This window comes from Nerophis lumbriciformis, linkage group LG32 (genome assembly GCF_033978685.3).
Source record: "Nerophis lumbriciformis linkage group LG32, RoL_Nlum_v2.1, whole genome shotgun sequence".
Lineage (NCBI taxonomy): Eukaryota > Metazoa > Chordata > Actinopteri > Syngnathiformes > Syngnathidae > Nerophis > Nerophis lumbriciformis.
In genome coordinates this window covers 14,248,630-14,268,032 of record NC_084579.2, presented here as the reverse complement: position 1 = coordinate 14,268,032, position 19,403 = coordinate 14,248,630, and the positions used below count along the sequence as shown (strand labels likewise).

Below are 19,403 nucleotides of genomic sequence, written 5' to 3'. Positions count from 1 at the left end.
ATCAGATTTAACAGATTGGAGGTGGGGGGGGTTTTTTTACCTTTCGCGTTCATATTTCGCTGTGTTTGGTGCATTTTTGTTGTGTTTCGCTTTATTGTAAAATATGTTGATCGAGAGGGGGTGTGACGTTCATATGTTGTCAATATTCAGTGTTTTATCGTTCATAGTTAATATTATAAATCCCACATTCTTTATTTTCATGTACATTCTAGGTGTCTTTTCAGTAAAAAAAATTAATAATTCCATACCATTTTTTAAGGCCGTCTGTCATAACGTTTTTAGCATTCAATCAGACATTATTGTGAGTTTTTTTATTAGTGTTCCTGAAAATCAGGTATACCGGCTCCCAGACACATGTTTGTCTCTAAAGTTGGCCCCCCGAGTCAAAATAATTGCCCATAATAGTTTGATTATTTTACATATTATTTTATTTTGTATTCAATTTCCATACAGCCATTTTATATACAGCATATCCTCACTAGTGTCGCAGGTAAGCTGGAGTCCAACCCAGAAGAAAATTCATATTATTGATCTTTCATTTTTTTATGTATATTTTATTGGTTTTTATCTTATTTGATATTTTCCATATTATTTTATATTTAATGTATTTTTCAATTCATTTATTTTTTCTATTTGATGTTATTCATGCTTCAAGTTCATGTTATTCAAGTTCAAACATGCCAACGCACAGAAGCAGTCACAGGATACAGAATATGTAGACTTAGACTTAGACCAAGCCTTAGACAAACTTTATTGATCCACAAGGTAAATTGTTGCACACAGTAGCTCAGTTGGAAAGGGTAAGTATGGAAAGGATAATGCAGGTATTAAGTAGACTAAAAATGTACCATAGCAACAATATACAATATAACATATATGTAATATTTACATATTATATATAAAGTATATAATATACACAGATATATTATATTATAATATTATATTATATTTTTATATAATATATACAATATATAACAAATCCCAATTACCATGTACAATATTACAGTATATGTAATAGCTGCAGCAAAAAAAATAAAAAAATAAAAAGGGCAGCATAAAATAGAGTATAGTATTAAAGCAGCCAGGAAATGACAGTGAACAACACAATCATACCTTGACATAAGAGTCACATGACCCATGATGCGCGTCCAATATTCCCTGTGCCTCTAAAACTGTCAAAAGGAGGGAAAATAGCTGATTAAGTGAATGATTAGTCCTTCCCACACTGCAAAAACTGAAATATAATTAAGATTAAATATCTCAAATAAGGGTGATATTTGCTTATTTTCTGTCTGATAAGATAATTTTTCTCACTAAGCAGATTTGTGAGAGTGTGTTTTACTTGTTTTAAGGGTTTTGGTCCTAAATGATCTCAATAAGATATTACAGCTTGTTGCTGAGATTTGATGACCTATATTGAGTAAAACATGCTTGAAACTAGAATATCAACTGTTGCAAAGCTGTGTCATCAACACTCACACGTATAAAACTGCTTTTTCAAAGTAATAATTTCTTATTTCAAGCATGAACAAAAAAATCCTGACTTTGACACAATTGTGTCTCATAATTAAAACAAATGACAGCCAAATGGACTTTGCTGTTTTATTTTCAATGAAACAAGAGAAAACACGTACTCATGTAGTAGTACAGTTGGCACAGTACAGTAAACGGACAGTTAATATTTAAACATTTCACATGTGACATTTCAAACTATTTTGAACAGAAATAGTGAATGCACATTCAGGTAAATTTTTCAAAATTACAATAAAGAAATATTTGGCTGGGGGCTGGGCTGTATGTATATATATATATATATATATATATATATATATATATATATATATATATATATATATATATGTGTGTGTGTGTATATATATATATATATATATATATATATATGTGTGTGTGTGTGTATATATATATATATATATATATATATATATATATATATACATATATATATATGTGTGTGTGTATATATATATATATATATATATACATACATACAAGTATGAATTATATATGCATGCATTGGAGAGCAGTTAATTATGAATATAAATCATCAAGAAAGACATTCCCTGAGGGAAATATGTCCAGGTTTGCATGAAATACAGTAAAGTACCTAAGGTTTGGGCCACGGTAGCTTACGAAGCTGTTCAATATTTTATTGTTATGCCAGCGCACATATGCCTTTTTCCTCAGCACTCACCGCTCACAGCGAGCACTTCCTGTCCCTGCGTGATTGACCGTTTCAGCTGACCTGCACAGAAGACGAGAGACAGTGAAGACTTGCAGCTACAGAGTAATGAAACACTGTGTATGTGTGTGTGTGTGTGTGAATGTGTCAATCACGCTGTCTTATGCCCTCCCACTTAGACACACTTGCCATCAGGCGCTGTTAACACCACCCCGGAGCCTTGTGTCGAGACCATGTTGACACGGCCACTGGTCTAACATTGGCTTTGTGCTCGTCTAAATTTATCCCGCTCATGAGGAGCGCTCCAGTTAGCACTGATAACGTCTCGGGCACCTTGGCCCCGCTCGCATGCGTGCCTGCATGGGTACGGGGGATGTTTGTCGTTCCCACACTGAGCTTGGCATTGCTTGTGTGCTCGCCTGCTGGCCGGACTGGCTCAGGCCGACGTAGAAGAACAAAGCAGGAACGCTGCTTTTAATGTCTTCCTGGTGGTTCATCTGAGCGTCCTCCATACAAAAAAAGGCGACGCTATGAAGGCGCCTCAAAGAGACTGGGCTCAAAGTGTAGCAAACAGCCAAACTAAATGGGGAGCGGGAAAGAAGACTAATTATTCTTACCTTTTGAGGACAAATTTAAAGATACAGTAGGTAACTATTAGAGATGTCCGATAATATCGGACTGCCGATACTATCGGCCGATAAATGCTTTAAAATGTAATATCGGAAATTATCGGTATGGGTTTCAAAAAGTAAAATGTATGACTTTTTAAAACGCCGCTGTGTACACGGACGTAGGGAGAAGTACAGCGCGCCAATAAACCTTAAAGGCACTGCCTTTGCGTGCCGGTCCAATCATATAATATCTACGGCTTGTCACACACACAAGCGAATGCCACGCATACTTGGTCAACAGCCATACAGGTCACACTGAGGGTGGCCGTATAAACAACTTTAACACTGTTACAATCATGCGCCACACTGTGAACCCACAGCAAACAAGAATGACAGACACATTTTGGGAGAACATCCGCACGGTAACACAACATAAACACAACAGAACAAATACCCAGAACCCCTTGCAGCACTAACTCTTCCGGGACGCTACCATATAGACCCCCGCTACCACCAAACCCAACCCCGCCCACCTCAACCCCCGCCCCCCTAGGTAAATGGTAAAGTTACATTGTTTAATGCATCCAGCGGGGCATCACAACAAAATTAGGCATAATAATGTGTTAATTCCACGACTGTATATATCGGTATAGGTTGATATCGGAATCGGTAATTAAGAGTTGGACAATATCGGAATATCGGATATCGGCAAAAAAGCCATTATCGGACATCTCTAACTTGAATAAAATAATTATTATATTATTGTATATGTTAGCGATTATTATTATTATTAGTGGTAGTGGTGGTAGTAGTAGTAGTTTATTTCTAACATATTTACAAAGTTTTGTCATAAATGTTTACAGTTCACAGTTTAACATGTTCGAAAGGGAGTAGGAAGAAGCAAAGCCTATTTACTCCTGACCCTTCATCCTACTACAATTATCATCATTGCAACCGGATCTGAATTTACCCAAGGGGATTAATAAAGTAAATGATTGATTGATTGAATATTTTATTAGTAGATTGCACAGTACAGTACATATTCCGTACAATTGACCACTAAATGGTAACACCCGAATAAGTTTTTCAACTTGTTTAAGTCGGGGTCCACGTAAATCAATTCATGGTAAAACGATTGGACGTTACGTCACAGGCAACAAAGATATCGAAATATGTCACCGTTTAATTTTTACGCGAATCGATATCAGCACACCAGTCGTCAGCTAGCGATTAGCGCAGCAGTTTTCAGCTAGCGATCGACGTGCTAGTTATCGGCTAGCGATCAGCGAGCCCGTTGTCAGTTAGCTATGAGTGCACGAATAGATAAATAGCAATTAGCGCTCCAGTTTTCATCTGATATTTAGCACGCTATTTGTCAGCTAGGGATTAGCGCATCACTTGTCAGCCAGCAATTAGAGCGTCAGTTGTCAGCTATTGACAAGTGCAACAGTTGTCAGCTGGTGAATCGCATACCAGTTTTCAGCTGGCAATTAGCATGCTAGTTGTTAGCTAGCGATTAGAGTACAAGTTGCTAGCTAGCTATTAGCGACACTATACTGTATAATGTTAATATTTTAGTATTGCACAATAACAAGGTTTAGGATCAGTTTAATTGACATCACAATTGTATGCAAGATATATATATTTATATATATATATATATGTCTTAATAAGGTTATATATATATATATATATATATATATATATATATATATATATATATATATATATATATATATATATATATATGTCTTAATAAGGTTATATATATATATATATATATATATATATATATATATATATATATATATATATATATATATATGGGGTCCCTGAATAAGGCTGACCATATTCTGAAATCCCAAAAAGAGGACACATATATGCGTGCCAAATTTGCCAATGATACTTGAACTTGCTTTATAAATAATATATATATATTTAAATAAAGCATTTTTTCTCCTCTGTTGACAGCAGTGTTGGCGCTAGGAATTTTCAAAATGGGGTCCCACAGTAAAATGTTGGGGTCCCACTTTTTTGTAAGTGTTTTGAAAAAAAAAATATAAACGTATGTATTATCCTGTTATATCTCACATTCTATATTGTGTTTTGGAAAAAGGTTGTCATAAACGTTACTTAATTCATTAAAAAAAAATTATAAAAAAATATAACAAATTTGTATGCATATGCAAATGTATTCAGTTATAAACATTCATTCACTTTCTTCTTTCCTTCATGGATCTAAACTTTACCACTGCTGCTAGTTTTTTCTATGTTTTTATTTAATAAGTTGTATTTATTTCAGTATAAAAGTGTAAAAAGTGTTTTGCTTGGGTCATGAAATGATGATAATGGTGTGCCAGGGCATACATACATTTTATATTTAACGCTTAAATCCCTGGAGTCTACATCAACTTCAGATCTATCCCTCATTTCAAAATGTTTTAGTTTTTTTTATGTTGTTTTTTTGTTTGTTTGTTTTCCGCCCTTTTTTGTCAAACAAAACTATGTTTTAATGGCAAACACACAAAATATGCAAAATCTACAACCGAAAATATTTTTCAAAGTGGAATATTTGATGTGAAGTAGTCGAAACCTTGGATAGGTCAATAATTCGTAATAACATTGATTTTGATTCAATATTATGTTTTGAGCGATGACAGTTTGAAAGAAAAAAAAACAGCTTTGTTTTATTAGTCAACATTGCAACTTTTTCTAAATTACATTTCACCATTAAGCTTTTTTATTTAACTTTTGTTATGTTTTTGTTTATTTTAATAGTATTTTTAGAATGTGCCGTGGGCCTTTCAAACATTAGCTGTGGGCCGCAAATGGCCTCCGGGGCACACTTTTGACACCCCTGCTATAGATAATAAAAAATTAAATCTGATAAATCTATGGATAAAAAGCAGAGCCTGGCGACGCATGCGCGTTTATCATAACTCTCTCTCTCTCTCTGGCTCTGCCCCTCCCTCACGAATGCTGCTGCGTGCGCACACTTTCACAATTTGTTTTGTTTTTAACCCCTTCTTAACCCTGAACGTACATTGAAAATACACGCAACTCTAACTCAAAATGCCGGACATTTGAGGCATTTAAGAAACTCCGCCCGGACAGCCCGTGTCCGGGGAAAAAAGGACGTATGGTCAGTCTACCCTGAATAATCTGTACATAAGTGTGGGGGTCCTTGGCCTGGAAAGCCTCTGCACTAGAAAATACATTTACATGGAGGATTTGTAATATAAAACTGCTAATGAAAGGCTTTGAGAAGGTCCAAGTAACCCGCAGTTCTTTCTACCTGAAAGGACAACAAGTCACGTTGACGTCTTTGTGCATGTAACCCCACCCCGACCCCCCGCGCCTTCCAAAATAAAGACATCATTGGAAACAGGATGAATGATTTACATGAAGAAGAAAAAAGAAGGAAGAGGAGCTCCTTCGCTGGCTTCCGTCTTCCTCTTTATCCGTCTTAGCTTTTAATTTGGCTTTGTTGCTTATTTGTCACATTTGCATATGAAAAGAGAGGCGCCCCGCCAGCACCTAATAAGGCCAGACCAGAAAGACACTGATGGTTTTCATGTGACAGCTGAAAAAAAAATACTTCATCAGCAGAAAAGGAGCCAGGAGGGAGGTGCCGACTCCATCCAGGTTGTGTGTGAACTAAAGTCATGTGGGGAAGTGCTGTGTGAAGGATGACATTCTTCACAAGAGGACAAAGGCAGTGGTGTCCAAAGTATGGCTCGGGGGTCTTTTTCGCCCTAAGGCTTGTTTTTTTGTTGGCCTGTGACATGCTTTTAAAAACATTAAAAACATGCAAAAAATAAAACAATGAAAAAGTTGCGTGAAAAAAGTAGTCTTTGAGTCAACACAGTAATACCAGGCCTGCAGGACACACTTGATATCAGTTCCGACACGATAATCCATGAGTGAGATCAGCCAATACCAGCGCCGATACCCATCACATGCATTAACTGTACATTGTGTGTTTATGGTGACAGTTTAACAATATCAACACAATATTTAAAATAGTTCCTTATTCTCTCCTTTTACATACAATTGTATGAGAAAAACAATAGGCAATACTACACACTAAACAAAAGCAAAAACTAATAACTACTACTATGTAAATCCTTTGCTTTTTGCCCTCAAAGTACCTGAATTTGTAAACAATTCGGGGGGGGGGGGGGCATGTAAATATTGAAGCCACCCTTTATCAGGCCAAACAAAGTTTCAATAATTTCGCCACACCTAGTGTGTGTGTGACAATCATTGGTACTTTAACTTTAACTTTAAAACAACTCAGGGGGCCAAATCTGGCCCGTGGGGTCCACTTTTATTCACTTTACATGAAATATTCCACTTTGAAAATGTTGCATATTTTTGTGTTTTTGCCATAAAAAAACAAGGTTTTCCTTAACAAAATAGCCTAAAAAAAAAAAAAAAATTAACTTTAACATATAAATATATATATATACAACTATATATGAAAATATATACTTATATCTAGATATATACAGTATATGTGTGTATGTGTAAATATATATATATATATATATATATATATATATATATATATATCCCGAAAGGGACAAGCGGTAGAAAATGAATGGATGGATATATATATATACATATATATATATGTATGTGTGGGGGAAAAAAATCACAAGACTATTTCATCTCTACAGGCCTGTTTCATGAGGGGGGGTACCCTCAATCGTCAGGAGATTGAAATCTCCTGACGATTGAGGGTACCCCCCCTCATGAAACAGGCCTGTAGAGATGAAATAGTCTTGTGATTTTTTTCCCCCACACATACATATATTGCGCTCTACTACGGTATCGAGCACTATTTTTTGGATAACCTTATTAAGACATACATATATATATATATATATACATATATATACACATATATATACACATATATATATATATATATATATACCCCGCGACCCCAAAAAGTATGGATGGATATATATATGTATATATATATATATATATATATATATATATATATATATATATATACATATATATATATATATTGACCAAAAATATAAACGCAACACTTTTGTTTTTGCTTCCATTGTTCATGAGTTAAACTCAAATATCTAAAACTTTTACTATATACACAAAAGACCTATTCCTCTCAAATATTGTTCACAAATCTGTCTAAATCTATGTTAGTGAGCATTTCTTCTTTGCCGAGATGATCCATCCCACCTCACAGGTGTGGCATATCAAGATGCTGGTGAAACAGCATGATTATTGCACAGGTGTGCCTGAAGCTGCCCACAATAAAAGGCTACTCTTAAATGGGGACGGGGGGAGTCAGATAAGCAGTCAGTACCTGGTGTGACCACCATCTCCCTCACACAGTGCAACACATCTCATTCGCATAAAGTTGATCAAGTTGTTGATTGTGGCCTGTGGAATGTGTGTCCATAGCTCTTCAATGGCTGTGCCAAGTTGCTGGATATTGGCAAGAACTGGAACATGCTGTCGTATACGCCAATCCACAGCATCCCAAACATGCTAAATGGGTGACATGTCCGATGAGTATGATTACAAAGCCAGAGCTGTGATGTTTTCAGCTTCCAGGAATTGTAAACAGATGTTGCAACATGGGGTTGTGCATTGTCATGCTGCAACATGAGGTGAGGGTCTTTGGTGAATGGCACTAAATGGGCCTCAGGATCTCGTCACAGTATCTATGTGCATTCAAAATGCCATCATTAAAATGCACTTGCATCCGTTGTCCATAACATACGCCTGCCAACACCATAACCCCACACCCACAATGGGCCACTCAATTCGTTTCTGGGCTTGTGTGGTTACACGTGCTCTGCAGTTGTGAGGCCGGTTGGATGTACTGCCAAATTCTCTGAAACGCCTTTGGAGACGGCTTATGGTAGAGAAATGAACATTCAATTCACTGGCAGCAGCCCTGGTGGACATTCCTGCAGTCAGCATGCCAACTGCACGCTCCCTCAAAAATTGCAACATCTGTGGCATTGTGCTGTGTGATAAAACCGCACATTTCAGAGTAGCCTTTTATTGTGGGCTGCCTAAGGCACACCTGTGCAATAATCATGATGTTTAATCAGCATCTTCATTTGCCACACCTGAGAGGTGAGATGGATTATCTTGGCAAAGAAGAAATGCTCACTAACAGGTTTATACAGATTTGTGAACAGTATTTGAGAGGGATTGGTCTTTTCTATATATAGTAAAAGTTTTAGATCTTTGAGTTTAACGCATGAAAAATGGAGGCAAAAACAAAAGCGTTTCATTCAGTGTATATACACAGTATAAATATACACATTCACACACACATATATGTACATATATATATGTATAAATATACAGTATATATATATATATATATATATATATATATTTACAGTATATATATATATATATATATATATATATATATATATATATATATATATATGTATGTATGTATGTATGTATGTATGTATGTATATATATATATACTGTATATATATATATATATATATATATATATACGTATATATATACTGTATATATATATACATATATATATATATATAGATATACATATATATATAGATATACACACATATATATATATGTATGTATGTATGTATGTATGTATGTATGTATGTATGTATATATATATATACTGTATATATATATATATATATATACGTATATATATACTGTATATATATATATACATATATATATATATATAGATATACACACACACACATACACATTACTATACACATTCATATATACTGTGCATATACACATACATACATATATAAATATGTATATATGTATATATGTACTGTATATATGCATACATATATACACATACATACATACAGATATTTACATACATATATACACATACATACATACATATATAAATATGCATAGATAAGTACTGTACAGAGGTGGGTAGAGTAGCCAGAAATTGTACTCAAGTAAGAGTACTGTTACTTTAGAGATTTATTACTCAAGTAAAAGTAATGAGTAGTCACCCAAATATTTACTTGAGTAAAAGTAAAAAGTATGTTGTGAAAAAACTACTCAAGTACTGAGTAACTGATGAGTAACATACACACACATATCATATATATATATATATATATATATATATATATATATATATATATATATATATATATATATATATATATATATACATACATATATACACATACATTGATATATACAGTATATCATTTATATTTATTTATTTTGCCGTTTTTGTTTACATGTTTAAGGTGTTTTAATGAATATACATGCATGTTTAACACATATAGATTCCTTTCTTTCATGAAGACAAGAATATAAGTTGGTGTATTACCTGATTCTGATGACTTGCATTGATTGTAATCAGACAGCAGTGCTTAACGTCCACGTTTTCAAATGCAGGAGAAAAAAGTTCCTCCTTTCTGTCTAATACCACATGAAAGTGGTTGGTGTCATTATTATTTTTGGTATCTTATTTGTCCAGCTTCCATATTCGTTTTCACACACTTTACAAGAAATACATTGACGGCAAATTCCGTAGCTTGCTAGCTTGTTTGCGCTGGCTTTCGGAGACTCTTATTTTGAAAGCGCAGGCGCGATGGAGCGGCACTTTTATTGTGAAGACAGGAACTGTGCAGTCAGTCTTTAGGCTTGTGACGGGATGTACGTTTGAAATAAAAAAGTGTCTTTTTTCCTTCACACTTTTGATTGATTGATTGAAACTTGTATTAGTAGATTGCACAGTACAGTACATATTCCGTACAATTGACCACTAAATGGTAACACCCCAATAAGTTTTTCCACTTGTTTAAGTCAGGTCATGTGACCGCCTGGCTCTGTTTGATTGGTCCAACGTCATCAGTGACTGCATCTGATTGGTGGAACGGAGTCAAACGTCACTAGTGACTGCATTTTATTGGTGGAACGGAATGAAACGTCACCAGTAACGCAGGCACTTTGAAGGTCTGTCTGACAGACCAAAACAAACAAAGCGTGCATTAACAGATCGATAAAAATTAGTAGCGAGTAGCGAGCTGAATGTAGATAAAAGTAGCGGAGTAAAAGTAGCGTTTCTTCTCTATAAATATACTCAAGTAAAAGTAAAAGTAAGTTGCATTAAAACTACTCTTAGAAGTACAATTTATCCCAAAAGTTACTCAAGTAGATGTAACGGAGTAAATGTAGCGCGTTACTACCCACCTCTGGTACTGTATATATATATATATATATATATATATACACATACATACATACATACATACATACATACATACATACATACATACATATATATATATATATATACATACACACACACACACACACACACATTAAATGCTTTGTTTTTTCAGTGCATGCTTTAATTTTTCAGTGGTAAAAAGTTTGGAGACCCTTGTTCTAGAGCAGTGGTTCTCAACCTTTTTTCAGTGATGTACCCCCTGTGAAAATTGTTTTAATTCAAGTACCCCCTAATCAGAGCAAAGCATTTTTGGTTGAAAAAAGAGATAAAGAAGTAAAATACAGCACTCGGTCATCAGTTTCTGATTTATTAAATTGTATAACAGTGCAAAATATTGCTCAATTGTAGTGGTCTTTCTTGAACTATTTGGAAAAAAAGATAGGTTTTTATTTATATTTATAAAGGATTTTTGAAGTTACTATTTTTAGAATATTTAAAAAAAATCTCACGTACCCCTTGGCATACCTTCAAGTACCCCCAGGGTTACGCGTACCCCCATTTGAGAACCACTGTTCTAGAGGGTATGTACAGTAGGCGTATAAACACAACCACTAGGGGGGGGCACATGATCAGAAAGCTGAACACATTGAAGTCAATTGAGATGCGCACTGATTATATTTTTAATAACACGCTGCATTTGGAGGGTTCTATTTTATTAGCGACTTATATAATCAAACTAGAAATAGGGCCTTTAACGCGGCATATTTGTTTAGTAGTAGCAGTATGTTATTTGGTGTGCCACACAATCCCACGCTCACATAAAAATGTAAAGTTTTCTTGATCCAAGCGTTTCTTCTTAGCTGTGCACAAAGTCACAAAGTCATTTAAAGAACTTCCTACCCAAGCTGTCATCGGGGGGACAAAAACACCAAATACAGCCGCACCCCTGTAAAAACCTATGCATATTAATCTGTGCCAACACTGGATAATGGATGAGGCTTTGGGTGCATCCTCCTCCGGTGTGGATAATACCCTCCATAAATGATTCAAAGTGTCACCACATAAGGAAGGGCAGCCTCATTAGCACACTAAAAGCCTGCTTGCCACATCACGTTGCTCTGCTAGACACGCGCCTTCAATAACATAGCATGTGTACACTATTATATGACAGTACAATATTAAACACAACACAGTGCACGCTTACAACTGCGGTATGTGTTTGTCAATTCAGAGAGAGGGGATGAGAGACGGCTCCTCACCGTGAGTCCTCAGCAGGAAGGACAGCGGCGCCTTGGAGAACTTTCCAGAAGGTTTCCGCAAGTAAACTCTGAACGAGGACATCGCGACAAACAAGCACCCTCGTTCGAAGGCCAACGAGACGCTCAAAGCAGCTAAACAACACCACCACCACTAAGAAATTTGATGCTCTACGTGTGTGCGCTTGTGTGTGTGTGGGTGTGTGTCCAAAGCTAGAAAAATGCTTGTAGACCAGTGGTTCTCAAACTATTTCCACCAGGTACCACCTCAGAAAAAAATTGTCTCTCCAAGTACCACCATAACGACCAACATTAAAATACAGTAGCGTACTAGGCCTAAATATTCATTAAAAACAAAGCATAGGTTGTATTTAAAGGGGAACATTATCACCAGACCTATGTAAGCGTTAATATATACCTTGATGTTGCAGAAAAAAGACCATATTTTTTTTTAACCGATTTCCGAACTCTAAATGGGTGAATTTTGGCGAATTAAACGCCTTTCTAATATTCGCTCTCGGAGCGATGACGTCACAACGTGACGTCGCATCGGGAAGCAATCCGCCATTTTCTCAAACACAGAGTCAAATTAGCTCTGTTATTTTCCGTTTTTTCCACTGTTTTCCGTACCTTGGAGACATCATGCCTCGTCGGTGTGTTGTCGGAGGGTGTAACAACACGAACAGGGACGGATTCAAGTTGCACCAGTGGCCCAAAGATGCGAAAGTGGCAAGAAATTGGACGTTTGTTCCGCACACTTTACCGACGAAAGCTATGCTACGACAGAGATGGCAAGAATGTGTGGATATCCTGCGACACTCAAAGCAGATGCATTTCCAACGATAAAGTCAAAGAAATCTGCCGCCAGACCCCCATTGAATCTGCCGGAGTGTGTGAGCAATTCAGGGACAAAGAACCTCGGTAGCACAGCAAGCAATGGTGGCAGTTTGTTCCCGCAGACGAGCGAGCTAAACCCCCCTGGATGTCTTGGCTCACACAGTCCCGAAGATGATCAAGAGAAGAATATCGACCCTAGCTTCCCTGGCCTGCTGACATGAGGGTATGTCAACAGAATATAATAATTGATGAAAATTGGGCTGTCTGCACTCTCAAAGTGCATGTTGTTGCCAAATGTATTTCATATGCTGTAAACCTAGTTCCTAGTTGTTAGTTTCCTTTAATGCCAAACAAACACATACCAATCGTTGGTTAGAAGGCGATCGCCGAATTCGTCCTCGCTTTCTCCCGTGTCGCTGGCTGTCGTGTCGTTTTCGTCGGTTTCGCTTGCATACGGTTCAAACCGATATGGCTCAATAGCTTCAGTTTCTTCTTCAATTTCATTTTCGCTACCTGCCTCCACACTACAACCATCCGTTTCAATACATTCGTAATCTGTTGAATCGCTTAAGCCGCTGAAATCCGAGTCTGAATCCGAGCTAATGTCGCTATAGCTTGCAGTTCTTTCCGCCATGTTTGTTTGTGTTGGCTTCACTATGTGACGTCACAGGAAAATGGACGGGTGGTTAAAATCAGGCACTTTGAAGCTTTTTTTAGGGATATTGCGTGATGAGTAAAATTTTGAAAAAAACTTCAAAAAATATAATAAGCCACTGGGAACTGATTTTTAACGGTTTTAACAATTCTGAAATTGTGATCATGTTCCCCTTTATCAAGTGTATTTATTATGTTTGGCCACTGTAACATTACACACAGTTTGAACAATAAAACTGTGTGTGAATCCATCCTATCTTGCTGATTGTATTGTACCATATGCAAGAAATCTGCGTACAAAGAACTCCGGCTTATTAGTGATTCCCAGAGCCCAAAAAAAGTCTGCGGGCTATAGAGCGTTTTCTATTCGGGCTCCAGTACTCTGGAATGCCCTCCCGGTAACAGTTAGAGATGCTACCTCAGTAGAAGCATTTAAGTCCCATCTTAAAACTCATTTGTATACTCTAGCCTTTAAATAGACCCCCCTTTTAGACCAGTTGATCTGCCGTTTCTTTTCTGCTCTGCCCCCCCTCTCCTTCGTGGAGGCGGGGGGGGCACAGATTCGGTGACCACAGATGACGCGCTAGCTGTCCAGAGTCGGGACCCAGGGTGGACCACTCAATCTGTGCATCAGTTGGGGACGTCTCTGCGCTGCTGACCTGTCTCCGCTCAAGATGATCTCCTGTTGACCCCACTATGGACTGGACTCTCACTATTATGTTAGATCCACTATGGACTGGACTCTCACAATATTATGCTAGATCCACTCGACGTCCATTGCACCGGTCGCCCAGGGGGTGGGGGGGTCACCACATCTGCGGTCCCCTCCAATGTTTCTCATTGTCATCCCATTGGGTTGAGTTTTTTCTTGCCCTGACGTGGGATCTGAGCCGAGGATGTCGTTGTGGCTTGTGCAGCCCTTTGAGACACTCATGGGATATATAAGTAAACATTGATTGATTGATTGATTGAATTAAGCGATTCTTTGGCGCGCGTACCACAGTTTAACAATCACTGTTCTAAAAGGAACATCCCCAAAATACGGTATAAACTCCACATAAAGCCATTGGGATTAATAGAAACACATTCACATCAGAATACACTACTTTGTTTGATTTTCTATCCATAGATTAGACGCAGCTTTTTATAAGCCGCAGGGTTCAAAGCAGTCCAAAAAATTTGATTTGTACGTTTTCAGAACGTGCTTGTTCTATTTTTGGCCAAAGTAAAGCAAAGAAAACAACCTTGAGTAGTTTTTATTTTTAAGCTATCATGCCATGATTTTACCATTCCGGCCCACTTGGGAATAGATTTTCCTCCATGCATCCCCTGAGCTAAAATGACTTTGACACCCTTGTTCGTTTTTGAAGGTATAGTTCAGTGGCGGATGCTCGTCTCTCAAGGAGGGGATGCTCAATTTCGGCCTACATCATAAAATGTGTTGGTTTATTCATACGCAAATTCTACCCTCCGTTCCTTTTTAAGAAAGTGATCTGGGAACCTGTCGTACCAAGAAGGCGTCTTTTCCAGGGATTTGACAAGTGTCCACTCAATGGCCAGCAGAGCTAGGCTGCTTAAACGGCCTTGGCCCATGGCAGATGTAGCTCCAATCTTTGCCACTAATGACAATAGTTTGTACACCTGTGTGCATTTGTGTGTATTATAAATGTAGCTTGCTACCAAGCTTGGACTGGGGCGAGGCTAGTGCAAAGTGTGTCCGCCTGGGAGTGCTTTGAGACGGTGGAGGGGCTCAGCAGCACCCGCTGCTCGGTAGGGACAGAAACTGCAGAGTGTAAGAAGCATACTTGCCAACCTTGAGACCTCCGATTTTGGGAGGTGGGGTTGGAGGCGGGGGTGTGGTTGGGGGCATGATTAAGAGGGGAGGAGTATATTTACAGCTAGAATTCACCAAGTCAAGTATTTCATATACATATAAGAAATACTCAAGTATTTCATTTATATATATATATATTTATATACATATATATATATGAAATACTTGACTTTCAGTGAATTCTAGCTATATATATATATATATATATATATATATATATATATATATATGTGTATATGTGTATATATATATATATACACACACACACATATATATATATATATATATATATATATGTGTATATATATATATATATATATATATATATACACACACATATATATATATATATATATATATATATATATATGTGTGTGTGTATATATATATATATATATATATATACACACACACATATATATATATATATATATAAAAGAAATACTCAAGTATTTCATTTATATATATATATGTATATACATATATATATATATATATGAAATACTTGACTTTCAGTGAATTCTAGCTATATATATATATATATATATATATATATATATATATATATATATATATATATATATATATATATATATATATATATATATATGTATGTATGTATGTATGTATGTATGTATGTATGTATGTGTGTGTATATATATATATATATATATACACACACACATACATACATACATACATACATATATATATATATATATATATATATATATATATATATATATATATATATATATATATATATATATATATGAGTATAGCAGTTGTGCACTGCACTCTCTAAAAGCCCTAGATGTTATTGTCACATATGCATGTACAGTAGATGGCAGTATTGTCCTGTTTAAGAGTGTCACAACATTGCTGTTTATGACAGACGAACTGCTTTACGGTAGACGAAAACGTGACTGCTGTTGTTGTGTGTTGTTACCGCACTGGGAGGACGTTGATGAAACTGCCTAACAATAAACCCACATAAGAAACCAAGAACTCGCCCTCGATCATTCTACAGTTATAACGTGATTGGGCAGTCACGCTGTTTATATTGTGGGAAAGCGGACGTGAGAACAGGCCGGCCGCTGTCGACACTGTGACTCAGGTCCGCATGGAGCTGTAGGGGGCGTGGCCTCCAGCTCCGCCTGAATTTCGGGAGATTTTCGGAAGAAAATTTGTCCCGGGAGGTTTTCGGGAGAGGCGCTGAATTTCGTGAGTCTCCCGGAAAATCCGGGAGGGTTGGCAAGTATGGTAAGAAGTCAGTCTCCAAACGCAAAAAAAACACCAGAAATAGAAGCTCTATTTGTCGCTAGTCGTTTTTAACAAAGAAAATGTCGCTAAGAGGATCAGGAAAGTTGTATTGTATTGTGTATATTATATAATGATGTATATTTTAACTGTGGGTCCCTGTCCATAAGCTAGGCGCTTCGAGGGACGACCTTTTTGCAGAACGGACTCTGATATTAACAAAATAAACAATAATGAAATAAAAAACCATGTCTGTCTGTAAATAAATGAATGAGGAATTATTTTATCTTGTGATTTGTCTGTCTCCATACGTTTCACATTGCCATGATGACAGCCGTGCTACTGTTGGAACCCATTTCCTCAGAGTATCAGCATTTTGAGAACGAAATAGGCACTGACACTACACATATCCACATAGGTTTTATTTAGGGATGTCCGATAATGACTTTTTGCCGATATCCGATATTCCAATATTGTCCAACTCTTAATTACCGATACCGATATCAACCGATACCGATATATGCAGTCGTGGAATTAACTCATTATTATGCCTAATTTGGACAACCAGGTATGGTGAAGATAAGGTCCTTTTTTTAAAAAAATAATAAAATAAAATATGATTAATAAATTAAAAACATTTTCTTGAATAAAAAAGAAAGTAAAAAAATATAAAAACAGTTACATAGAAACTAGTAATTAATGAAAATGAGTAAAATTAACTGTTAAAGGTTAGTACTATTAGTGGACCAGCAGCACGCACAATCATGTGTTCTTACGGACTGTATCCCTCGCAGACTGTATTGATATATATTGATATATAATGTAGGAACCAGAATATTAATAAGAGAAAGAAACAACCCTTTTGTGTGAATGAGTGTGAATGGGGGAGGGAGGTTTTGTGGGTTGGTGTACTAATTGTAATTGTTTTTTATGTTGATTTAATAAATAAATAAAAAATTAAAATGAAAAAAAAAACGATACCGATAATTTCCAATATTACATTTTAAAGCGTTTATCGGCCGATAATATCTCTAGTTTTATTTGTCGAAAATATATGTTGCCCTGTCAGTTTGAATACACATCGGGCATATATTTCCCCCGTTGGCCTATATCATACTTGCCAACCCTCCTGGATTTTCCAGGAGACTCCCGAAATTCAGCGCCTCTCCCGAAAACATCCCGGGACAAATATTCTCCCGAAAATCTCTCGGTTTTCAGCCGGAGCTGGAAGCCACGCCCCCTCCAGCTGAGTGAGGACAGCCTTTTTTCAGGACGGTAGGACAACAGGGTGACAAGAACTAAATTATCCAGACTAGAGATAAATTGTATTATTATGTTTATCTTACCTAAAAATAAATATATTTATTAATTTAAAAAAATATATATATACATTTTTACTATATTTTGCTAAAAACATAAAACTTACTTGTATTTTTCTTTGTATTTTTTCCTGACTCCTTATTACATCCAGCCATAGAATTATACATTAAAATAAACATCCATCCATCCATCCATTTTCTACCGCTTATTCCCTTCGGGGTCGCGGGGGGCGCTGGAGCCTATCTCAGCTACAATCGGGCGGAAGGCGGGGTACACCCTGGGCAAGTCGCCACCTCATCACAGATAGACAGACAACATTCACACTCAATAAACATATTTGAAATAATTGATTTTAAATGATCATAAAGGGAATAAGCGGTAGAAAATGGATGGATGGATGGATAATAATTAATTTAAAATGACCATATTTAATTATTAAAATAATTGCTTGTTTATCAACAACTTTAGCATTTTATTCATTACATTTTGAAACTCTCAGAAGCCAAGTTATGTTATATTCCTTAATATTTATTTATGCAAGTTTGAAGTATCAATTATCCAAACACAGTTTTGTTTGCATATTTTAAGGATGTAGATATATATATATATATATATATATATATATATATATATATATATATGTATGAAATACTTGACTTGGTGAATTCTAGCTGTCAATATACTCCTCCCCTCTTAACCACGCCCCGCCCCACCCCCGACCACGCCCCCACCCCCACCTCCCGAAATCGGAGGTCACAAGGTTGGCAAGTATGGCCTATATGTCGATGTGTCATTGACCTGGCTATCATGCTAAGCAATACACTAGGAGCTGAGCACCATCACACTAAGCATTCGTTGCACGAACATACCGTATTTTTCGGAGTATAAGTCGCACCGGAGTATAAGTCGCACCTGCCGAAAATGCATAATAAAGAAGGACAAAAACATATATAAGTCGCACTGGAGCCCGGCCAAACTATGAAAAAAACTGCGATTTATAGTCCGAAAAATACGGTACTAGCTTTGTTAGACAAGATCATAGACTGTATTGGACAATATAGTTTACATACGAAATGTCCATTTCCATTTATTACAAATAATGGGAAAACGTAAATGCCTGCCTTACCAATCAAGGAGGAAATTATTACATATGGCACTTTTAAATATTCAAATAATTTCAAGGGAACATCATCCATATTGAACCCTTCAGGAATCGTGGGGC

At 36.4% G+C, this 19,403-nt stretch overlaps 1 protein-coding gene across 1 annotated transcript in view; it reads right to left on the bottom strand.

Annotated features, from left to right (window-relative positions):
• The window catches only part of rgs3a (regulator of G protein signaling 3a), a 336,515-nt gene extending 335,361 nt beyond the window's left edge, over positions 1-1,154 (bottom strand). The window contains exon 1 of the mRNA XM_061927475.1: positions 1,114-1,154. Within this exon, the coding sequence (XP_061783459.1) occupies positions 1,114-1,139 (26 nt within the window). The 5' untranslated portion in view covers positions 1,140-1,154. The remainder of the gene's footprint in view (positions 1-1,113) is intronic.
• Between the last annotated feature and the right edge of the window lie 18,249 nt (positions 1,155-19,403).